The sequence below is a fragment of the Drosophila takahashii genome, chromosome 2R, assembly GCF_030179915.1.
Source record: "Drosophila takahashii strain IR98-3 E-12201 chromosome 2R, DtakHiC1v2, whole genome shotgun sequence".
NCBI lineage: Eukaryota > Metazoa > Arthropoda > Insecta > Diptera > Drosophilidae > Drosophila > Drosophila takahashii.
This window is the reverse complement of record NC_091679.1, coordinates 11603642-11623384: the sequence shown is the minus strand read 5'-3', so window position 1 is coordinate 11623384 and position 19743 is coordinate 11603642. Positions and strand designations below refer to the sequence as shown.

Here is a 19743-nt window from a genome sequence, read left to right as displayed (position 1 = left end):
TAAGAGCGAGACAACAATATTCAAAACTCTCCGAATTGAAAAACAGTTTAATAACCGATATGGTGCACATGTAAGTTTCATTAAATTCGTATCTTATCAATTTATTTTTTCAAAAAAATTTGTTCAGCATATGGTTTCTAGGCTTGAATGGCAATGGATTGGGAATTAAAGTTATCATCAAGTTATTGGATTTCACTAGTCCTTAACGATGCTTAACTAGACGCTCTCCTAATTAGGAGGAATTCTGATAATTATTATGTAATCAAATACGGTGAATGATAACACAGGCCGACAAAATGTGACATGGGTCGGTGTCCAGGCCTCCCACCATTTCATTTCGATAAATGAGGCTTGTCTAAGCATAAGTTGTCACTACGCCTATGGGCCGTTCTTTTACAAACCGAACAGATTTGGCCAAAAAAAAAATTTCACATTTTTGATTTGCCTGAAACTTTTTTTACACGTACTATTCGGAAAATAAGTAAACACGTGTATCAGGATTTGACCGAAAAAAAAGTATTTTCCTAGTTAGAATTTTTTTAAGTGTGCCAAAAATTGTCAAATTTGAAAAAGTACCCTCTCATTGAAAATCTGTATCTCCGGTTATATGAATCCAATTGACTTCATGTCTTTTGCATTAATTCCTCTAAAACCTCTCCTTTCAAAATAAAATTTCTTAAAAAAAAAATTTTTTAATTTCTTAAAAATAAAAACAAATTAAGATTTAAAAAAATTGTTTATCCATTGCCCCCACAAAAAAAAAATTTTTTTTAATACTTGCGCCATATTGTTAGTTAGAATCGGTTTTTGTAAAAAGTTGGAGCCACTTTTAGTTTTTAAAATATCGAATTTGTTTTAGCAAGGCCTCGGCTTTTTCTATGAAAAAACGTCGCAGCATGTAGATCTACTCTCTCACTCTTATCGGATCCTAATGGAATTTATGTTTTCTCATTGTTTACTAGTCCTTTAACAATTGTTAATGATTAAAAGTTAAGTTTTAAGTTTTTTGACAATTTCTGAATGACAAAAAGTAAAAAGTCATTTTTTAATCAATTAAAAACTTACAACTATTTATTTAACCGTCTATTTAATAAACAATAATTTTAAATTTATTTTATTTATTATTTTTTTATATTATGTAATTTATTAAACATTTTTAAATATGTTTTTTTAAGTTTTTAAAAAAATTTATTTAATAAAAATAAAAAATTATAAAATTTAATAAATTTTTTTTTAAATTTAAAAATAAATATTTAAAAATGTTTAATAAATTACATAATATAAAAAAATAATAAATAAAATAAATTTAAAATTATTGTTTATTAAATAGACGGTTAAATAAATAGTTGTAAGTTTTTAATTGATTAAAAAATGACTTTTTACTTTTTGTCATTCAGAAATTGTCAAAAAACTTAAAACTTAACTTTTAATCATTAACAATTGTTAAAGGACTAGTAAACAATGAGAAAACATAAATTCCATTAGGATCCGATAAGAGTGAGAGAGTAGATCTACATGCTGCGACGTTTTTTCATAGAAAAAAGCCGAGGCCTTGCTAAAACAAATTCAATATTTTAAAAACTAAAAGTGGCTCCAACTTTTTACAAAAACCGATTGTAACTAACAATATGGCGCAAGTATTAAAATAAAAAAAAAAATTTTTTTTTGTGTGGGGGCAATAGTTAAAAATTTTTTTTAAATCTTAATTTGTTTTTATTTTTAAGAAATTAAAAATTTTTTTTTTTAAGAAATTTTATTTTGAAAGCGGAGGTTTTAGAGGAATTAATGCAAAAGACATGAAGTCAATTGGATTCATATAACCGGAGATACAGATTTTCAATGAGAGGGTACTTTTTCAAATTTGACAATTTTTGGCACACTTAAAAAAATTCTAACTAAAAAAATAATTTTTTTTCGGTCAAATCCTGAAACAAGTGTTTACTTATTTTCCGAATAGTACGTGTAAAAAAAGTTTCAGGCAAATCAAAAATGTGAGCCAATAAAAGGTGTTCGGTTTGTAAAAGAACCGCCCCTATAGTCCATCAGCTCTGGTATTTCCGGTATCTTTAATTTAAGAAAATCACAATTTTTCTTCGTCTTTTGGAACTAATTTTGGAAATCTTTTCGGAATTAAATAGTAACATGTCTCTTTTATACGGTCGTTTTGGAAAATTCAATCTAACTGAACCACAAGAGAAAGTAAGCGCACTCAAAATTTTAAAGTCACAGCAAAGTTTAAAAATCTTCATTTGTGAACAGCGTTTAAAAACTAAATAAAAATATTTTCTTCTACAACGCATTTTTGACCCAAAGAAACCTCCAGTCCTTAATTTTTAAGACACTTTTTAAAATTTTGTGAATTGTTTTGGAATTTTTAAAATGAATTATCTTACTTCCTTCACAGTGACGATTAACAATTTAAACGCTGTTCACAAAATGTTAGTCTTTTAGCTTTAAAAAAAAAACAACAAATAATATTTTTGTCATCTTTTAAGATTTTAAAAATGTATAAACGCAATTTTACAGTGTTGCTCTTTTACAGGTACTCTGATTTTTATTTACAAAATTAAAACATAACGGTTATTCTCAATTTTTATTAAATAAATCAAATGTTACTTTGATGTTTATTTAAAAGTCAAAGCATAGCATTTATTCTGTGATTTATATTTTGGCATAACAGTTATTCAATGATTTTTATTAAACAAATCAAAAATAAAAATCAAAACCAAATATCTTTTATACAAAAAAAAAACGAAAAACGCACTTTTAGTTTTCAGATAAATACCTTTCGTATGATATATCTTATGTCCGTTAAAAACAAAGGTTAAAGATTCTAAAATTAATATTAATAATATGATAATGTACATGGAAACTTCTTTGTTGTGTTCCAGTAATATTAAGGGGTTATATACAGTTGTTATAGATGTGATAAATTCATAACGATCGGAGCATTAGAACCGAAGTTGTAGCTATTTATAGCGCACTACCTGCACATCGGCCGTTACAAACTTGAAACTTTAAACGCGATTATTTCAGAATGTTGTTTTTTCGAAATTACCTTTGCGGTGGACACGATTACTAAAAAAAACTATTAATCCGATCAACACCAAATTATGACCACTTATTTATTATAACAATAGCTAGTCCTTGGACGAAGGATTTTTTTTGAAAACTTCCTTGTTTAGGGCATAAAAATGGAAAATCGTATACCTTAAAAAAGTACACTTTTTGTTAAAACGGTCGCCATTATTTTTTTTATCAAAATTTTTACAAATCCATCGTCTAGGGACTTGTCAACACAATGAACTAAAGAAAGTTTTTTGAATTTTTAATTGAGATGAACCGTTCTTGGGATATGATGTCCACCGCAAGTCACCATCGAAAAAGGACGATCTTGGAATTCGGCCATAACATTTTTATTATTTAATATTTTTTTATGAAACAATTTTAATAAGTACCCAGAAACATGAACTAAACAACGTCGGCAAAACATTTTTAATAAATATTTTTTATAGAGTCAAAAAAATTCCGATAAAATTTCATTTTTTTGAGCGGTACAACTGTACATAACCCCTTAAAGTAAATAATCCATTAAAAAACGAAATTTTTATTTTGCTGAATCCTAAAGTATATCCGCTAAAGAACATCTTCCCAAATTTTCAAAGAAATCCGAATAATAGTTCGATAGGAAAACAGCGTTTTGTCTGCTCGACTTCAATAGTTGCATATACTCAACGTAAAACTTTGAATGCGATTATCTCAAGTCGTGCTTTTCCAAAAGTGCCTTCGCTGTGAGCACGATTGCACAAGAACTATTTGATCGATCTTCTTCAAATTTTTTTTAAATTATTCGTAATGATTGTGCCGAGTTCGTGAACGATTCAGTTTTTATGCGCCAATTTTTGGAAAAATTGTTACTGAATGCAAAAAAAACCAAATATTCTTGAAAATAATTATTATAATCGTTCACGAACTGGAAATAATACTACACTAATAAAATATTAAGTACTATACTAATAAAATTTTTTTGGTTTTTTTAATATCAGTTGACCTGCTGGACTTCCATCGTGGTCACCGCAAGCCGCTATAAAAAAAGGTTTCCGAGAGAATGGCCATAACTTCGTAAATTATTCATATTTTTTCAAGAACAAACGCTTGTTGTTTCGATAAAAACATGTACAATAAATAATAACTAATAAAATAACAGGGATCGCAAGTAAGAGTTACTTTTTTAAAAAAATTGACAAATAAGTCTTATTTTTCAATTTTTATTATAAAAGTTGGCAAATAACTCTAATGCTTCAATTTTTATTATAAAAGTTGACAAATAACTCTTATTTGTTGATTTTTATAATAAAAACAAGAGAGAACGCTATAGTCGGGTGCCCCGACTATCAGATACCCGTTACTCAGCTAAAGGGAGTGCGAAGGATTATACATGGAGATAAAAACTTTGATCCGCCGTAACTTTTTAACGAATGGTCCGATTTAAAATATTTCTTCTACATTTCGATAGGTATTGATAAACACAATAAAACTGCATTTTTACTTTTCCAAAATATTGAAATTTTCAATATCGTATATATGCGATTGTGGGCGTTAGAGGGGGCGTGGCACCCTTTTGAAACAAACTGCGCTGCGTAGGAACTCCTAGAATCTACATGCAAAATGTCAGTCTTCTAGCTTTTATAGTTTCCGAGATCTCAGCGTTCATACGGACAGACAGACAGACAGACGGACAGACAGACGGACAAACGGACGGGCTAGATCGACTCGGCTAGTGACCCTGATCAAGAATATATATACTTTATGGGGTCGGAAACGATTCCTTCTATCTGTTACATACTTTTGCACGAATACAATATACCCTTTTACTCTACAAGTAACGGGTATAATAATACATTCTGCAAATAGAACGATTTTTTCAGGCGTGGTACATTTAAATCCGTTTTAAAAATAAATTACAAATTTCTGCGCTCTCAGGAAAAAAATGGCACAAATCGACATTAAAAACTAAACACTAGTGAGTGCCAGTGTGTTGAAATGCTAAAAATTGTTGTGTTATTTATAAACAACTATAAGCTTCAGTTCGCAAAAATTTATGCCAACAGTTCGACCAAATCACTAACAGAAACTTTTAAATATTTTATTATTTATTTCTTTTTATTATTAATTAAAACCTATAAAAATGTTTGGTAATTATAAATGAAGTATACGATGTTTTTTAGGTAAACAATTTATTTAGTTATTTAGATTCAAAAAAGCATCTTCTTGATGGCTACTTCTGATAAGTTGCACCTCTAGTCCGATAGTAGCAACTTTAGTGCGGAGAATGCACGTTTTACGCTGACTGGTAATATATATAATGCAGCGAGAACGACTTTATTCGTCAATAGCTGATCCTCTCTCTTTACGAGGCAGTTCGCGAGTATTTCGCTGTGATTATTTTTCATTGCCATTACTTCAAGTTTTGTTTCCAACCAAATTTTATACAAATCTTCCAAATGGGTCAGAATTTCTTAACTGCGCATATGAAATTTTAGATTTTCTTCAAACTTGGGTACCTCGTAGAGTTTGGCTTGGTTATCATCTGTGATTTTTTTAAATTTTTTGGTGTCCATTTAGGAGCTCTATGAATTTTTAAAGTTAAGTACTTAAAAAATGTTCTCAAACTTCAGTTTAGTATATCTAAATAGACTTTCTAATATTTTCTCATTCGGCCCGCCCTAGCAAACTATTCCAGCCTTTTTCCCTTTACAGGCATTTTCTATTGCAGCGTGCCGAATGAGAAAATATTAGAAAGTAATAGTAAATAGTAATAGTAATAAAGTAATGACGAGTGTAATAATTTTTCGTCACAAATGTTGATATCATAACTTTTGTATGTTGAAGGTGCGATCGTCACTAGTTTTTTACCTCGTTAAGAGGTGTTTTTATTTGATATCAGAAGTTTTTGTTTGTTTACATTTGCTCTCATAGGAGCTAATATATACATACATTTAAATTTAAATTGGTCAATCATAATTTGTAAGCCATTGTATTTAAACAAATTAAGTTAAAAAGGCGTTTAAGTATTTCAAAATACCTTTTAAACGAGGTATAGCACATGTCGGTACCTTTAGTGGTGTAGAACTTACAAACTAACGAAATTTAGCTATTTTTAGCTTTTTCCCGCTAAAGTAGCGGCTTTTCCCAAAAGTCGTAGAACAAAAGATTCCTATATGGAACTCTTAAGTGCAAATTTAGGGGAGTGTAGGGTAATTTGACGAGTAGGGTAATGTGACGAACTCGTCGAATCTCATATATGACGTCACGACAAAAATTCCAAATAAATGTAGTCGTCTCCCCTTATCGTGTCGACAATGTATTTACAGTAATATTAATAAGAAGTCCCGTAATTTGTTCGTGAGGTAATTTTCGATAAAAATGTGGTGCGCAAACTAGCAAACCCATTCAATTTACTTGTGTTTCAGCAGTGCCAGAGCAAAGATGAGTGGAAAATAAAATCAGGCAAATATATGCACGTATACATGAGATCTTTATCAACAGTTTTTGGTACCTCGCGTTTTTTTCTTTTGTGCCGTTTGAGAGTGACACCGTTTTTGCTCCAAGTCTACCTTGTAGGGTATCGTGACGAACTTTTTGTAGGGTATTGTGACGAACTTTTTTTATTCAAGAATTTTAACTGTTATCGTTGATTATTTGTAAAAAAAATATAATAATACCAGATAACATTTACTGCTGCAGTTTTATTGTTGATTTTAATAGTGACGTCAGTTTATTTAATTTAAAAAAAAATTTACACTTTGACCATTTTTTTTTTGTAAGTTTGGGTATTATCTTATTACTTTTTTCTTTTCCGTATCGAAAATAACCTTTCTGTAAATAATATATAAAAAAATGTATTTTTTTGTTTGTAAAAAGGATGGTTTACACCTAACGCTGTGGGATTTGGCTACGTTGAAATTTCGAATCCAAATTTTTTTAGAAATATGCTCAGTAAATGTAAGCAACTTTCTGCTTTTACACTTTTAAAAAATATTGATTTTTGGAGAAGTTACATTAAAGAACAAATCGTTCGTCACATTACCCTACAACTTTTGAAAGTGCAAAAAAAGTAGGGTTCACGCCAAACGCTGTGGGATTTAGCTGCATTGGAATTTCGAATTTCGAATTTTACAGGGATATGCTCAGTAGATGTGAGCAACTTTCTGCGTTTACACTTTTGAAAAATATTGATTTTTACAAAAGTTACATTCAAAAAACGAATCGTTCGTCACCTTACCCTACACTCCCCTACTGATTCCATGACCCTAAAATACAGCTCGGATACCCTCCCACAAAATTCAATACTCAGGGAGCGTTAATTGTTCGAGCTGGCAAAAGTGGCTATTTTCGAATAAAAATAACTTTTAAACGTGACTTTTTACAGTAATGTGTTATATACCAAAATTTAAGGAATCTCAAGGGCTATACAGTTTAAGGTTTTAAAGAAAATCGTTAGAGCCGTTTTTGAGAAAAATAAAAAAAAGCTTAAAAAAAAGTTTTAAAAAATTGTCTTTTGTTCATATTTTTTTAAGTATTACATTTACACAAATTGCGTATAGAAGGCGTTTATAGCATTTAAAAATACCTTTCAAACGAGATGCAGCACAAGCATGTAGCTTTAGTAGTATAGACGGCTTTCCGAATTTTAGCTACTTATAGCTGTTTTCCCGCTAAACTAGCGAGTTTTTCCAAAAGTGGTAGAACAAAAGTTTTTTATATCGATGTGATGAACGTCATATCAAATTTTCAAAACTTAAAAAACATGTTTTGGACAAACTGACAAACAGAATTAAATTTTCATTTTGGGAAGACGAAGAAAATCTTATTTTGGCTATAACTTTTGAACGGAGCGTCGGATTTTGACAAATCACCCCTCATTCGACGGGTATTTTCAAAATATAGAATACAATTAAAACATTGCGAGGGGGCATTTATCCCCACCGGCCCCAACAGCTCCAAATTTCGAAATTTTCACTTTTTCACTTTCACCGCTCTCTCTCCCAAGCCTATTGATCGGACCATCACAGTAGATTTTCATTTCTTCGTGTATATATAGTAGTCGCCCTCGCACACTCTCCTGTTGCGCTTCGTCACTACATGGACTGCCGTCCATAGTGATCTTTGTTTCTTTTGGGAATCGGAGTAATTTTAAAATTTCTCCATTCCTGTGGAAAATCACAGTTTGCAACCTTGTTGTTGTATAAGGCTACCAACTTAATCTTGGCTTCTGTACTAAGAGACTCAATCATTTTGTACGTTATTAAATCCGCTTCTCCTGCAGTCTTTTTGTCTTAATCAAGAACTTCTTGAAGATCTTCCAGAACAAATTCCGGATTTTCATTGTTCTTTCTGGAATATAGATTCTCATCTACAGCTCTGTTTTCATGAGGTATTTGCTCAATTAAGAAATCCAAAAAAAAAACTTGATTTGTCCAGATCAAACCTATCTAACTTTTCTTCCTGACAGTTTTTTAAGTTTTTTAAAAACCTCCATGCCTTTTTCGTGTTTGGTTGGGTATTTAATTCAGTAATCTTTTTTAAAAAACTAGTGTTCTTTGCTATTTTGACTGACTTCTTCCATTTGATTTTGAGATTGACTGCATTTACATAGTTTTCATACGACGGATCACGACATGCTTTACTCTGACTATCAGAAAAATCTTTGAAGAGTTGTTTTAGTTCATCGTTCCACCAAGCCTTTGGAGTTTTATTTGCTCCAAAACAATATGAGGCTGCCTTGATTTCACTCGTCATCTTTTTGGTGAGATTTGATATACTACCACATGGCTTTATTTTTCCTAATTTGTTGAATAATCTTTTTTTTGCAAGAAACTTGATGGGTAAGTTCAACTTAGCATCTGTTTTGTAAACAATTGTCAATATTAGTAACGGTTTGTCTTCCTTCTCTTGCACACTTTTGATTGATATTTTGCGTAGTTTTGAGCAGATCTATAATTTCTTTACTATTGCTAATTTGGGATAGCAGCCTAGTGATGTGATGAATTTTGTCCTCAGTAGATAAACCAGGAAAGAAAGGAACATGGTCGCTTGTGTCGTTTGTTTACGGCTCCAAGTGAAAGTTAGGTTTCTGAACAGGAACTATAGGTTTTTCCACCAATCTGCTGACATAGCTATGTTTTTTTTTTAAAACTGCATTTACCTTGAGGTCCTTGTTCTGTGTCTGACTTCCCTGTTTGTTGAGGGGAGGAAAGTTATCATCATAATTTTCCAGGAGAGCATAATTCGGAGACACTGAGTATGAACTTAATAACTCCTTCCTAGCTATCTTCTTCATTGTCATGATTTTGTTTATATCCTGCTCCTTCGCCCTCACCGGACATATTTGACTGTCCCTGGCACTATGGTTTTTGGCGTTGCACAGAATGCATTTGAGCACCGAGCAGGTACCACTACATACCTTCTCACCACATTTCCTACAACGTTCTAATGACTTGCATATGAAAGCAGTGTGACCCAGTCTACCGCACTTAAAACACTGACGCACTTCGATTTATAGTGGTCAACCTTCAAAGAACATATTTCAAACAGGTCAACTTTCTCCGGTAAATCAGCTCCGTCGAAGCTAACCTTAACAGTCTCAGTTGGTATCAAGTTATACTTCACACCCTCAGCTCCATTTGTGCTTTTCTGACGCCTCATCTTGCGCTCAACACGGATAACCTTAACTGCAGAATTTAAATTCTCGAAAATTTCTTACTCTGAAAAATTTGTGGGAATACCCCTTATGACTCCTAGAGGCTCTACAAAGTTTCGTGGAATTAAAGCATTTGTCTTCATCTTCATTAACTCAGCATTAGGACTAGGAAGTTGGCATCTCGAGCATTTTGAAAGTATATTTAGCATAGAGAAGCTGCAAGCGCACACTGGTTGATCTAGTAGGCGGCCAAAAATACTTCCAGTGGGAATATTGGGCTGAAAATTTGTGTACTGCCATATAGACCCAATTAGATAAATAAAATCAAAATAAATTATAAAACCATACGTTAAGGGGTTATATACCTTTTTTTTTCAAAATAAACGAAATTTTTTTTTTTGCTGAATCTTAAGTATATCCCCTAGAGAACATCTTCCCAAATTTTCATACAGATCCGAATAATAGTTCGATAGGAAAACAGCGTTTTGCCGCGCTCGACTTCAATAGTTGCAACGTCAACGTAAAACTTTGAATGCGATTATCTCAAAGTCGTGTGACCACGATTGCGCAAGAACTATTTGATCGATCTTCTTCAATTTTTTTTTAATTATTCGTAATGATTGTGCCGAGTTCGTGAACGATTCAGTTTTTATGCGCCAATTTTAATTTCGCAGATCAGATTTTTTTAATAAAATTTTTAGAACTCGAAAAATCAACTTTTTGGAAAAATTGTTACTGTATGCAGAAAAAAGCAAATATTCTTAAAAATAATCCATCACGAACTGGAAATAATACTATACTAACTAAAAATTTTTGGTTTTTTGATATAATTTGACCTGCTGGACCTCCATCGTGGTCACCGCAAGCCGCTATAAAAAAAAAAGGGTTCCGAAAGAATTGCCATAACTTCGTAAATTATTCATATTTTTTCAAGAACAAAGGCTTGTTGTTTCGATAAAAACATGTACTATCAATAAATAATAACTTCACTGGCTTAAAATAATTGCTACACACAAAAAAAAAATCCAAAGTTCCCTCAATTTTTTCGCTCAAAAAAGGTATATAACCCCTTAAAGTCCGAAAATATTAGAAAACAACATTTTAAGACTTAAATTTAATTGCATACATTTAGGGTAAGGAAATCTTTTATTATAAAAAGATCTTTTATTTAAATTTTATTTTTATTGGTTCGCAATATATATACTAGCTTAAAAAAAATTAAAAACTTAAATTTCAAACTTCACAAATGAGCAATTAAGATTTCAAAGCACAAACCAATATGACGAACACAAAATATGCACGAATACAAAAGAGCGTATAACTCAGAAAGTTGCAAAACGTTGCAGCTCAAATTTACAACATAGACTAAGAAAACATTCACTAATATTTAGAAATTAGTTTCATCAAAGGGTAAGACGGGATTCACAACTTTTTCTTTATCTGAAATCGATGTCACACCAGGTCACTGCTAAAACAATTTTAAAACAATAACACAACACATAATAACACAAAAATTACTCAGTTTTATAGGACATACCTTTACATTCAATATGCCTTTTATATGCCGACGATTGGACGCGATTTAGTAATAGAAATTAATTTTTTAGTGGAAGCTTATTTTGGGGCTGCGTTCTCTGTAACGTGCACGTGTTTTTTTGTCTCACTTCTCTCGCTATTTGTAGCGTGTACAAATTAGTGAGACTAAAAATAAATTTACCGTTCGATTTATTTCTCTGTTAGGAAATATTAAAAAAAAAAAACAAGAAAGGAAGCTACCTTCGGCCAGCCGAAGCTTATATACCCCTGTAGATAAAGTAATGCTTACTCGGTGCAGTTCCAGGAATTCCAATTTTGTTTTTAAGTAGTCAAGAATCAAAACGCCTACTTCCAACAAAGTTACAATGAATTTTTTTATATTTGTTTGAATTTTCCTATGGGAGCCTTAAGATATAGTGGTCCGATCCGGCTCGCTCCGACATATGTACTACCTGCAATAGAAAGAAGACTTTCGGGAAAGTTTCATCGCGATAGCTTTAAAACTGAGAGACTAGTTCGCATAGAAACGGACAGACGGACAGGGCTAGATAGACTCGGCTATTGGTGCTGATCAAGAATATATATACTTTATGTGGTCGGAAACTTCTCCTTCACTGCGTTGAAAACATCTGACTGAAATTATAATACCCTCTACAAGGCACTATGAGAAAAAAGTCAATTTTTTTGGCATAAAATCAACTTATTTTACAAATTATTTTTAAAAATTAAATATATTTTGTGAATTTACATACCCTAATTAGCCAAGAACAGTTATCTAAGATTTTTTACTAACAACACTATAGAGTTGATAAGCGAACAAAGTCAGCTGTTCGACTGACTTTGTTGTGTGCGTAAATTAGTGAAAAATCTTTGCAAACTTTCAGTGCTTATTTTGTGGAGCAACAAAAAGGTTAATTATTTCTGATCATGTCAAATCGTAGCAAAGGTATTTATAAATGTACAACCCTAGTCAAAAGTATTTTCTCAAATTTGAATGTTAACTGTACTCATATTTTGAACTTATAATATAAACATTTTGGCACCTATGGAAAGAGCACTTCAATTCCGTTTAAATGACAAAAAAATGTTCTTAACCCATTAAGCACCCTTTGAAAAGTGAGCAAATTAAACAATTTTTTTTGAAAATAAAATTTTAAACTTTTTCCCTGGGGCTTAAAACAAAAATGTTTTGATGCAAAGTTGTTCCCCAATCAAAATTAATAATAACTGCAAAAATAAAAATTTCAAAATAATTTTCCTTGTATTTTTTATGATTTTTTGAAAATAGCTATTTTTGCCGCTTTTTCTTCCTTTTCATACAAAATTTTACTGAGAGGTCTCCATTCAAAAAATCATAAAAAATACAAGGAAAAATATTTTGAAATTTTTTTTTTTGCAGTTATTAATAATTTTGATTGGAGAACAACTTTGCATAAAAACATTTATGTTTTAAGCCCCAGGAAAAAAGTTGAAAATTTGACTTTCGCAAAATTTGCTCACTTTTCAAAGGGGTCTTAATGGGTTAAGAACATTTTTGTGTCATTTAAACGGAATTGAAGTGCTCTTTCTATAGGTGCCAAAAGTTTATATTATTAGTTCAAAATATAAGTACAGTTATCATTTACATTTGTGAAAATACTTTTGACCACCCCTGTATATTAGATTACATGTTTTGATTATTATGGCTTGTTGTCCAACTGTGAACGTTTTTAAATGTGTACCTTTTTAGCTTAAAACTAACAAGTTTGTTTGTGTTCCGTGGTGTATAACTTATAAATGGCACAAAGTTGCAAAAAGGTAAAAACGCAAAGTTATTACCAAATGTATCCTTAATATCGCATATCCTTAATATACAGCAACTTATAAACATAAAAAAAAATTTTTTTTAATAAAAAAACAATCTAAGTGGCTTTCATTAATCTTAAAAATTGAATTCATGGAAAGGGACAAGTCTAGTGAAAATCCTGGCTGCAAAGGACTCAAATATAAAGAAGCTGGACCCCCGTTAAAGCTAAAATTGGCATCTGCTCTTAGATAATATTTCACTTTTCTTGTACATGTCACCAATTTTTTTTTTGACAAATTTTAAAAATTAACGTAAACCGAAATTATTTTACCGTCTTACCAATACAAATACAAATTTTTTAAAATCCCTGCCAATTAATTTGAATATGCGGCGTGGGCGGTGGATGAAAACAATGGTCCGATTCAAAAAGCAACAAAAACCGAAATTACAGCTTTATCTTAATAGTATATATACAAAATTTCTAAATTGTATCTCTAAAACTAGAGTTTATGCCAAAAAAATAGACTTTTTTCCCATAGTGCAAGGGTATAAAAATATCCAATTTCAGATTTGTGAAGCGGAATGATTTCCTTGAAACCATTTAAATGTATATGCCTAATTTTTTCATACAGAAAAAGTCCACTTTTAATTCTTATATTTTCAAAAAGCTGACACTCCTTGGTTGAAACTAAAACTGCAGCAACACCAACATGATTATATCCATATAAACAAGATAGACGCTTTTCCTCAACTTTTGTTGTATTGAAATCACTATTAGTTAATATATTGGATTTGGAAAATTTGTTGTTATTTTTTTTTGTGACATCCTGGGTATTTTGACTACAGTCGGCTGCAGCCACATTTTTACAGTTTATGTTTCCACTCTCTTCGCTACCTGACTTGGTGGCCATGATTTTTGTGTTCACATAACTGTTAATTTGGTCTTCGCTTGTGTCCATCTGATTCACACTAACACCTACATACTCAGTTTTGCTCTTGCACATTTTTTTGCACTAATCTTCTCGGAAGAACATCCTTTCAAAAAACTGGGTGATGGTTGCTGATCAAGGTTTCTCTTCACAATTTTTTTACTGTATACATTTAGATCGGGGGGTTTGCTTTTGGCCAACACCGTTTTATCGGCGTACGCCATGTTAGTCGCTGGTTAACCAGCCTGCCAAAAACTCACCAGACCACACCGCTTGGAAGTAATTTTCCTTTTTTATACACAAAAAGAAAGCTTCTAAACAGTTTTCTATTTTATTTTTTTCACTTTTTCACAGAGCCTTTGATACTCAAAAAGTTTTTCGATTGAAACGGAGCAGAAAACAACCGGTCGTGCTTGCTGCCGAAATAGAAGTGTATGATTTTATTACGTACCGCTTATGATGAAAATTAATGAATCAACAGTATTGACCAGGGAACGTAACTGTTATAAGTTTTATTTTAAAAATCACACTTTAACAGTTATTTTCTGATTTGTAAAGTAAAACTAAAAGAATAACTGTTATTTTTTGAGTTTTATAATAAAAGTTGACAAATAACAGTTATTCGTCGTGATCAAAAATAAAACTCAAACTTGATTTATGGCGATTTTGTGGGTAAACAAAATTTTAAAAAAATATAGGTATAAAATATGCGCGGTTGCCTTATTTAACAAATTTTTAGTAAGTTATAAAAAGCACGGGTATCATGTTTTTTTTAATTATTTCATTTTTTCAAAAATGTCAAAGGAATAACTGTTATTCATAAAAATCAAAAAATAACAGTTATTTTTTGAGTTTTATTATAAAAATCAAAAAATAAAAATCATTACGGATTTCAAAAAACACCAAAGCTAGAATTTTTTTAACGTTTTTATTTCCGATCTTTTCTATGGGAGGTATAAGATACAGTTGTCCGATCCGATACTACCTGCAATAGAAATAAGACTTTTGGGAATGTTTGAAGCCGATAGCTTAAAAACTGAGAGACTAGTTTGCGTAGAAACGGACCGACGGACATGGCTAGATCGACTCGTCTAGTGATGCTGATCAAGAATACATATACTTTATGGGGTCGGAAACGTCTCTTTCACTGCGTTGCAAACTTCTGACTGAAATCATAACACCCTCTGTAAGGATATAAAAATGTTCAAATGAACACACTAAAAAAGGGTTTTAATATTTGTGTAAATAGGCATATCCGAAAAATAAAACTGCGTTTCCGTTTTTTTTTTTTTTGTATTCCGCGTGGTTTATAAGATATTTGGCTTTGATTTTTATTTTTGATTTTTGATAGAAATCATTGAATAATTGTTATGCCAAAATAAAAATCACAGAATAACTGATATGCTTTGATTTTTAAATAAAAGTCACCGAATAACTGTTATTTATAAATAAAAATCACACAATAACTAGTTATTCAACAATTTTTTGGAAAAAATTTAAAATTGAATTTTATTCGTATTTTGGGCTGCAGGACCAAAAAAAATATTTCTATGTCTACATATTTTATGTAGATCACTTTTTAGCCTATGATTTTTTTTAACCTCGTAACTGTTATTTGTTATTTATTTAATTAACTTAGCCCAAATAGCAGTTTTAACTAAAAGGCTCTTTGAACAATCACATTTCCCAAATTTCAAAGAACTGAAGCCTTTTTGTATGAAAAGCGGGTGTCTTACACGCTCAAAGTGTCCCGACTTACACAAAATGGGTTTTCTGACTGTCAAGCTCTGGCTTGTTTTTTGTTGAAAAAAAGGTTTCACTTAGTTCCGATTTTGAAGGAGTCATGTCCTTCTGTTCGTTTCTACGCGAACTAGTCTCTCAGTTTAGTTTTAAAGTCTAGTGTAAAATATATCACGATGAACCTTTTGCCAGTTTTCTTTAAATTCCAGGAATTATATGTCGGAACGAGCCGAATCGGCTCCCATACGAACAGTCGGAAAAGGGTATATTGTACTCGCGCAAAGGGTGAAGAAAGCGTTTCCGACCCTATAAAGTATTTATATTCTTGATCAGGATCAATAGCCGAGTAGTACCAATACTTTCCGATAGACAAAGCAATACAATTTTAAAATTGTCGCAACGATGGCGCCGTCTAGCGTAAGGCTTTGGAACCGCTGACAATGCAAGGCAGAAATGCTGCTGATGTTGGAAAAAAGTTGCTCTAAAAGGGCGCCGAAATCAATTGAATTATTTTTTGTCTTTTATGACACCCTCTGGTCACTCTAATTTTCATTGGGTGTATTTAATAGTCGAGGCACTCGACTATGGGTAATTCCACGTGAAACGTGACAGGCCTATTTGGGTCAAATCTCAGAATCAATCGAAACTTTTTTTTCGATAGATGATTGAAATATAAGAATCGGTTTTTTTTTTTTTAAACTCTTACCGTTTATTTTTAAAAAATATTTTTCTAATTAAGCTCTTATTTTTAAGTTATGAAACACTTGAGACTCGTTTGAGATATTTAAATATTTGGTATGCAACTTTGTGGGACATCTTAATAATTTTCAGAAAAATATTTTAAAAAATTTTTAATTTTTAAATGAATTATTTTTTAAGGGAATTTTAAATAAAACAAGAAAGGAAGCTACCTTCGGCCAGCCGAAGCTTATATACCCTTGTAGATAAAAGAATGCTCACTCGGTGCAGTTCCAGGGATTCCAGATTCAGCGTTTCTATTTATTTAAATTTTGTTTTTAAGTAGTCAAGAATCAAAACGCCTACTTCCTACAAAGTTACAATGAATTTTCTTACATTTGTTTGAATATTCCTATGGGAGCCTTAAGATATAGTGGTCCGATCCGGCTCGCTCCGACATATGTACTACCTGCAATAGAAAGAAGACTTTCGGGAAAGTTTCATCGGGATAGCTTTAAAACTGAGAGACTAGTTCGCATAGAAACGGACAGACGGACAGACAGACAGACGGACAGACGGACAGACGGACATGGCTAGATAGACTCGGCTATTGGTGCTGATCAAGAATATATATACTTTATGTGGTCGGAAACGTCTCCTTCACTGCGTTGCAAACATCTGAGTGAAATTATAATACCCTCTACAAGGGTATAAAAATTCTCTACGCCGGAATACACGCGATTTCCGAATGAAAAATTTTTCCTCATATTGCCTTATCAATTCTTAACAAAGTGGTAAAATCAAATTTTTGTAATCGCTAGACCTAGACAACGATTTTAGTTTAGCAACTTTGCATCAAGCAACAACAGCTAAACGTGTAAGAAAGGGAAAGCATCATTCGCGCTCTCCGGCGCTCGTATTGCTGTTCTTTTGTTGCTTGATGCAAAGTTGCTAAACTAAAATCGTTGTCTTTACTAGTAGGTCTAGCGATTACAACAATTTTATTTTACCACTTTCGTCGTTAGGGCTAGTACTCAACCCAACAAAAAGCCGTCCAAAACAAAAACTTCACATGAAACAAAATTTTTTGACGTTGTTTTTCATATGAAGTTTTTTGTTTTGGACGACTTTTTGTTGGGTTGAGTACTAGCCCTTTCCTTTGTTAAAATGCGTTTCCCATCTTAAAAATAACCTTTTTGACATTTTTTTATATATAAGCCTAGACAGGTACGCATTTTATATTTATACCCGTTACTCGGGGGCGTGGCGCTCGGCAGAAATAAACTTGCGCTGCGTAGGAAGTCCAAGAATATGTATGGAAAATCTCAACCTTCTAGCTTTTGTAGTTTCCAAGATCTCAGCGAAATCGAAACGATTTTAAAATGTGTCAAGTGTCCACATTTTTAAAGATTTCGGAGAAGTATAATTGCAATTTGCAATGTTGCGTTTTTTTATACCTATTGAAATGTAGAAGAAATTTTTCAAATCGGACCATTCGTTAAAAGCCCGATCTAAAACTTTGATCTTCATCTCCCTCGCTATCCCTTTAGCTGAGTAACGGGTATCTATAGCGTATATTACAAGCTATTAAAAAAAACAAAAAAGGGGATTGTGTTCGAGCTAAAAAGCGTATGTAACCCCTCTGCACGGATCGACTCTAGTCAAGAATATTTATATTCTATAAGAATAGTAACGGCTCCCTCAACGAATAAAATATATTATTTTACAATATCACGATTACCAAAGCAATTTTAATATTTATTTACCTTTTGATGAAGATGGAATAACTTTTTCTGGTGTTATAAAAGGATGCTTGTCGTAATTGGGATCTTCAACTTCTTGACATCGGTATGAAAGATTACGAAGTATACAAACGCAATTTTCAACTGTTTTATTTCCAATATTATTTTTCTCAATCGATGTTCGTACTACATAAAGAAGACATTCAACTAAGTGTTCGCAATTACGAAGACATCCTCTTGCATGTTCTCCAGCAGAACTGACATTTCGTAATACTCCAGAAGCATTTCGAAATACAGTAGAAAAACATGTCTCTCCACAACAAACAGCATCCCAACCGGAATGAGGTTTAATAACGCTGCAAACTACAGCAACGAGTGATTCATCAATAATTGACCGCTTCAAATCTTCACAGGAAGACATATTCCACAAAACTCCAGTCACCAGTTCTTTTACTTCTGTTTCTTGAGACCGGCAAAGAAGATGAACCAAAGCGTCTATTCCACCAGCGTTTTTTATTCCACGCTTATTTTCATCGTTTTGTCTGCCGTAAGATAAATTTCGCAAAGCACCGCAAGCATTTCTAGAAAAAAAATTATATAGTTATATTTATTATTTTTAAATATAAGACAAATATTTATAGGTTTATGTTTAGCCTTAAAAATTGACTAAAACTTCACAAAAGTTAACAAGAAAGAGCGTCCTAGTCGAGTGCCTCGATTAGAATAGATAAAAAATAGTATGTTGAAACTGCAACAAGAAGGAAGAAGGCAGGTCCTCTTAGAGTTGAAACCCAAGATTTATATTTTAGTTTTTTAAATAACCATTATTGGTCTCACTGTCTATTTATTTATTTGTATCTTAGTTTTGTCCAACCAATATAAGTAAATACGCCCTATGACGTACTCACTACTGACAGTGACGTTTATAACTGAATCTGATATTTTCTTGCTTGATCGAAGAAGTAGGTGAATTTCACTTAAAATGTCAGTTCTACAACAAATTTGGTTGGTTATGCCTTCTCAGCGGCAAAAACATGACGATATTATCATAGAGACACAAACAAGAAAGAACGCTATAGTTGAGTACCTCGACTATCAAATACCCGTTATACAGCTTAATGAGTTTAAGTGCAAGCAGCAAAAAATCAAGTAACTTTGCGATTTTTCTATAAAAACTGGTTGGACGGATTTAATTCAAACCAATTGTATATTATAAAGTGTCATTTAAATAACATCCACTAATTTTTATAGCCGATACTATCGGCTAATATATCGGTGGCAAAGCGATTGCTGGAACACTATTAAAAAAAGCGTTTTGCGGTGACCACCGTATCTCCTCCAAAAATTATCGGATTTCCATTCTGCTTTTACATTAAGCTTAAGAAAAGAAAAAACCCGCCCCTGGGAATTTTTTTTAAAGAATTTTTTTTGCCCTTCCAAAATCAAAAATTCGTTTTTCACCTTAAAAATTCGACTTTGGGCTTAAAAAGAAATACTTAATGTTAAAAAATAAAAAAAAGCGCTTCCCAGGGGGCGGTTTTTTTTATGCAGAATAATATGCGACAAATTTTGAAAACGATCGATTAAGCCGTTTAGAAATGCCGCACTAAAAGATGCACTTACGTACCT

At 32.0% G+C, this 19743-nt stretch overlaps 1 protein-coding gene across 1 annotated transcript in view; it reads right to left on the bottom strand.

Moving 5' to 3' along the window:
• p120ctn (adherens junction protein p120) overlaps positions 1 to 19743 on the bottom strand; it is a 78574-nt gene that overhangs the window by 25188 nt on the left and 33643 nt on the right. The window contains exon 3 of the mRNA XM_070211972.1: positions 18139 to 18695. Within this exon, the coding sequence (XP_070068073.1) occupies positions 18139 to 18695 (557 nt within the window). The remainder of the gene's footprint in view (positions 1 to 18138; positions 18696 to 19743) is intronic.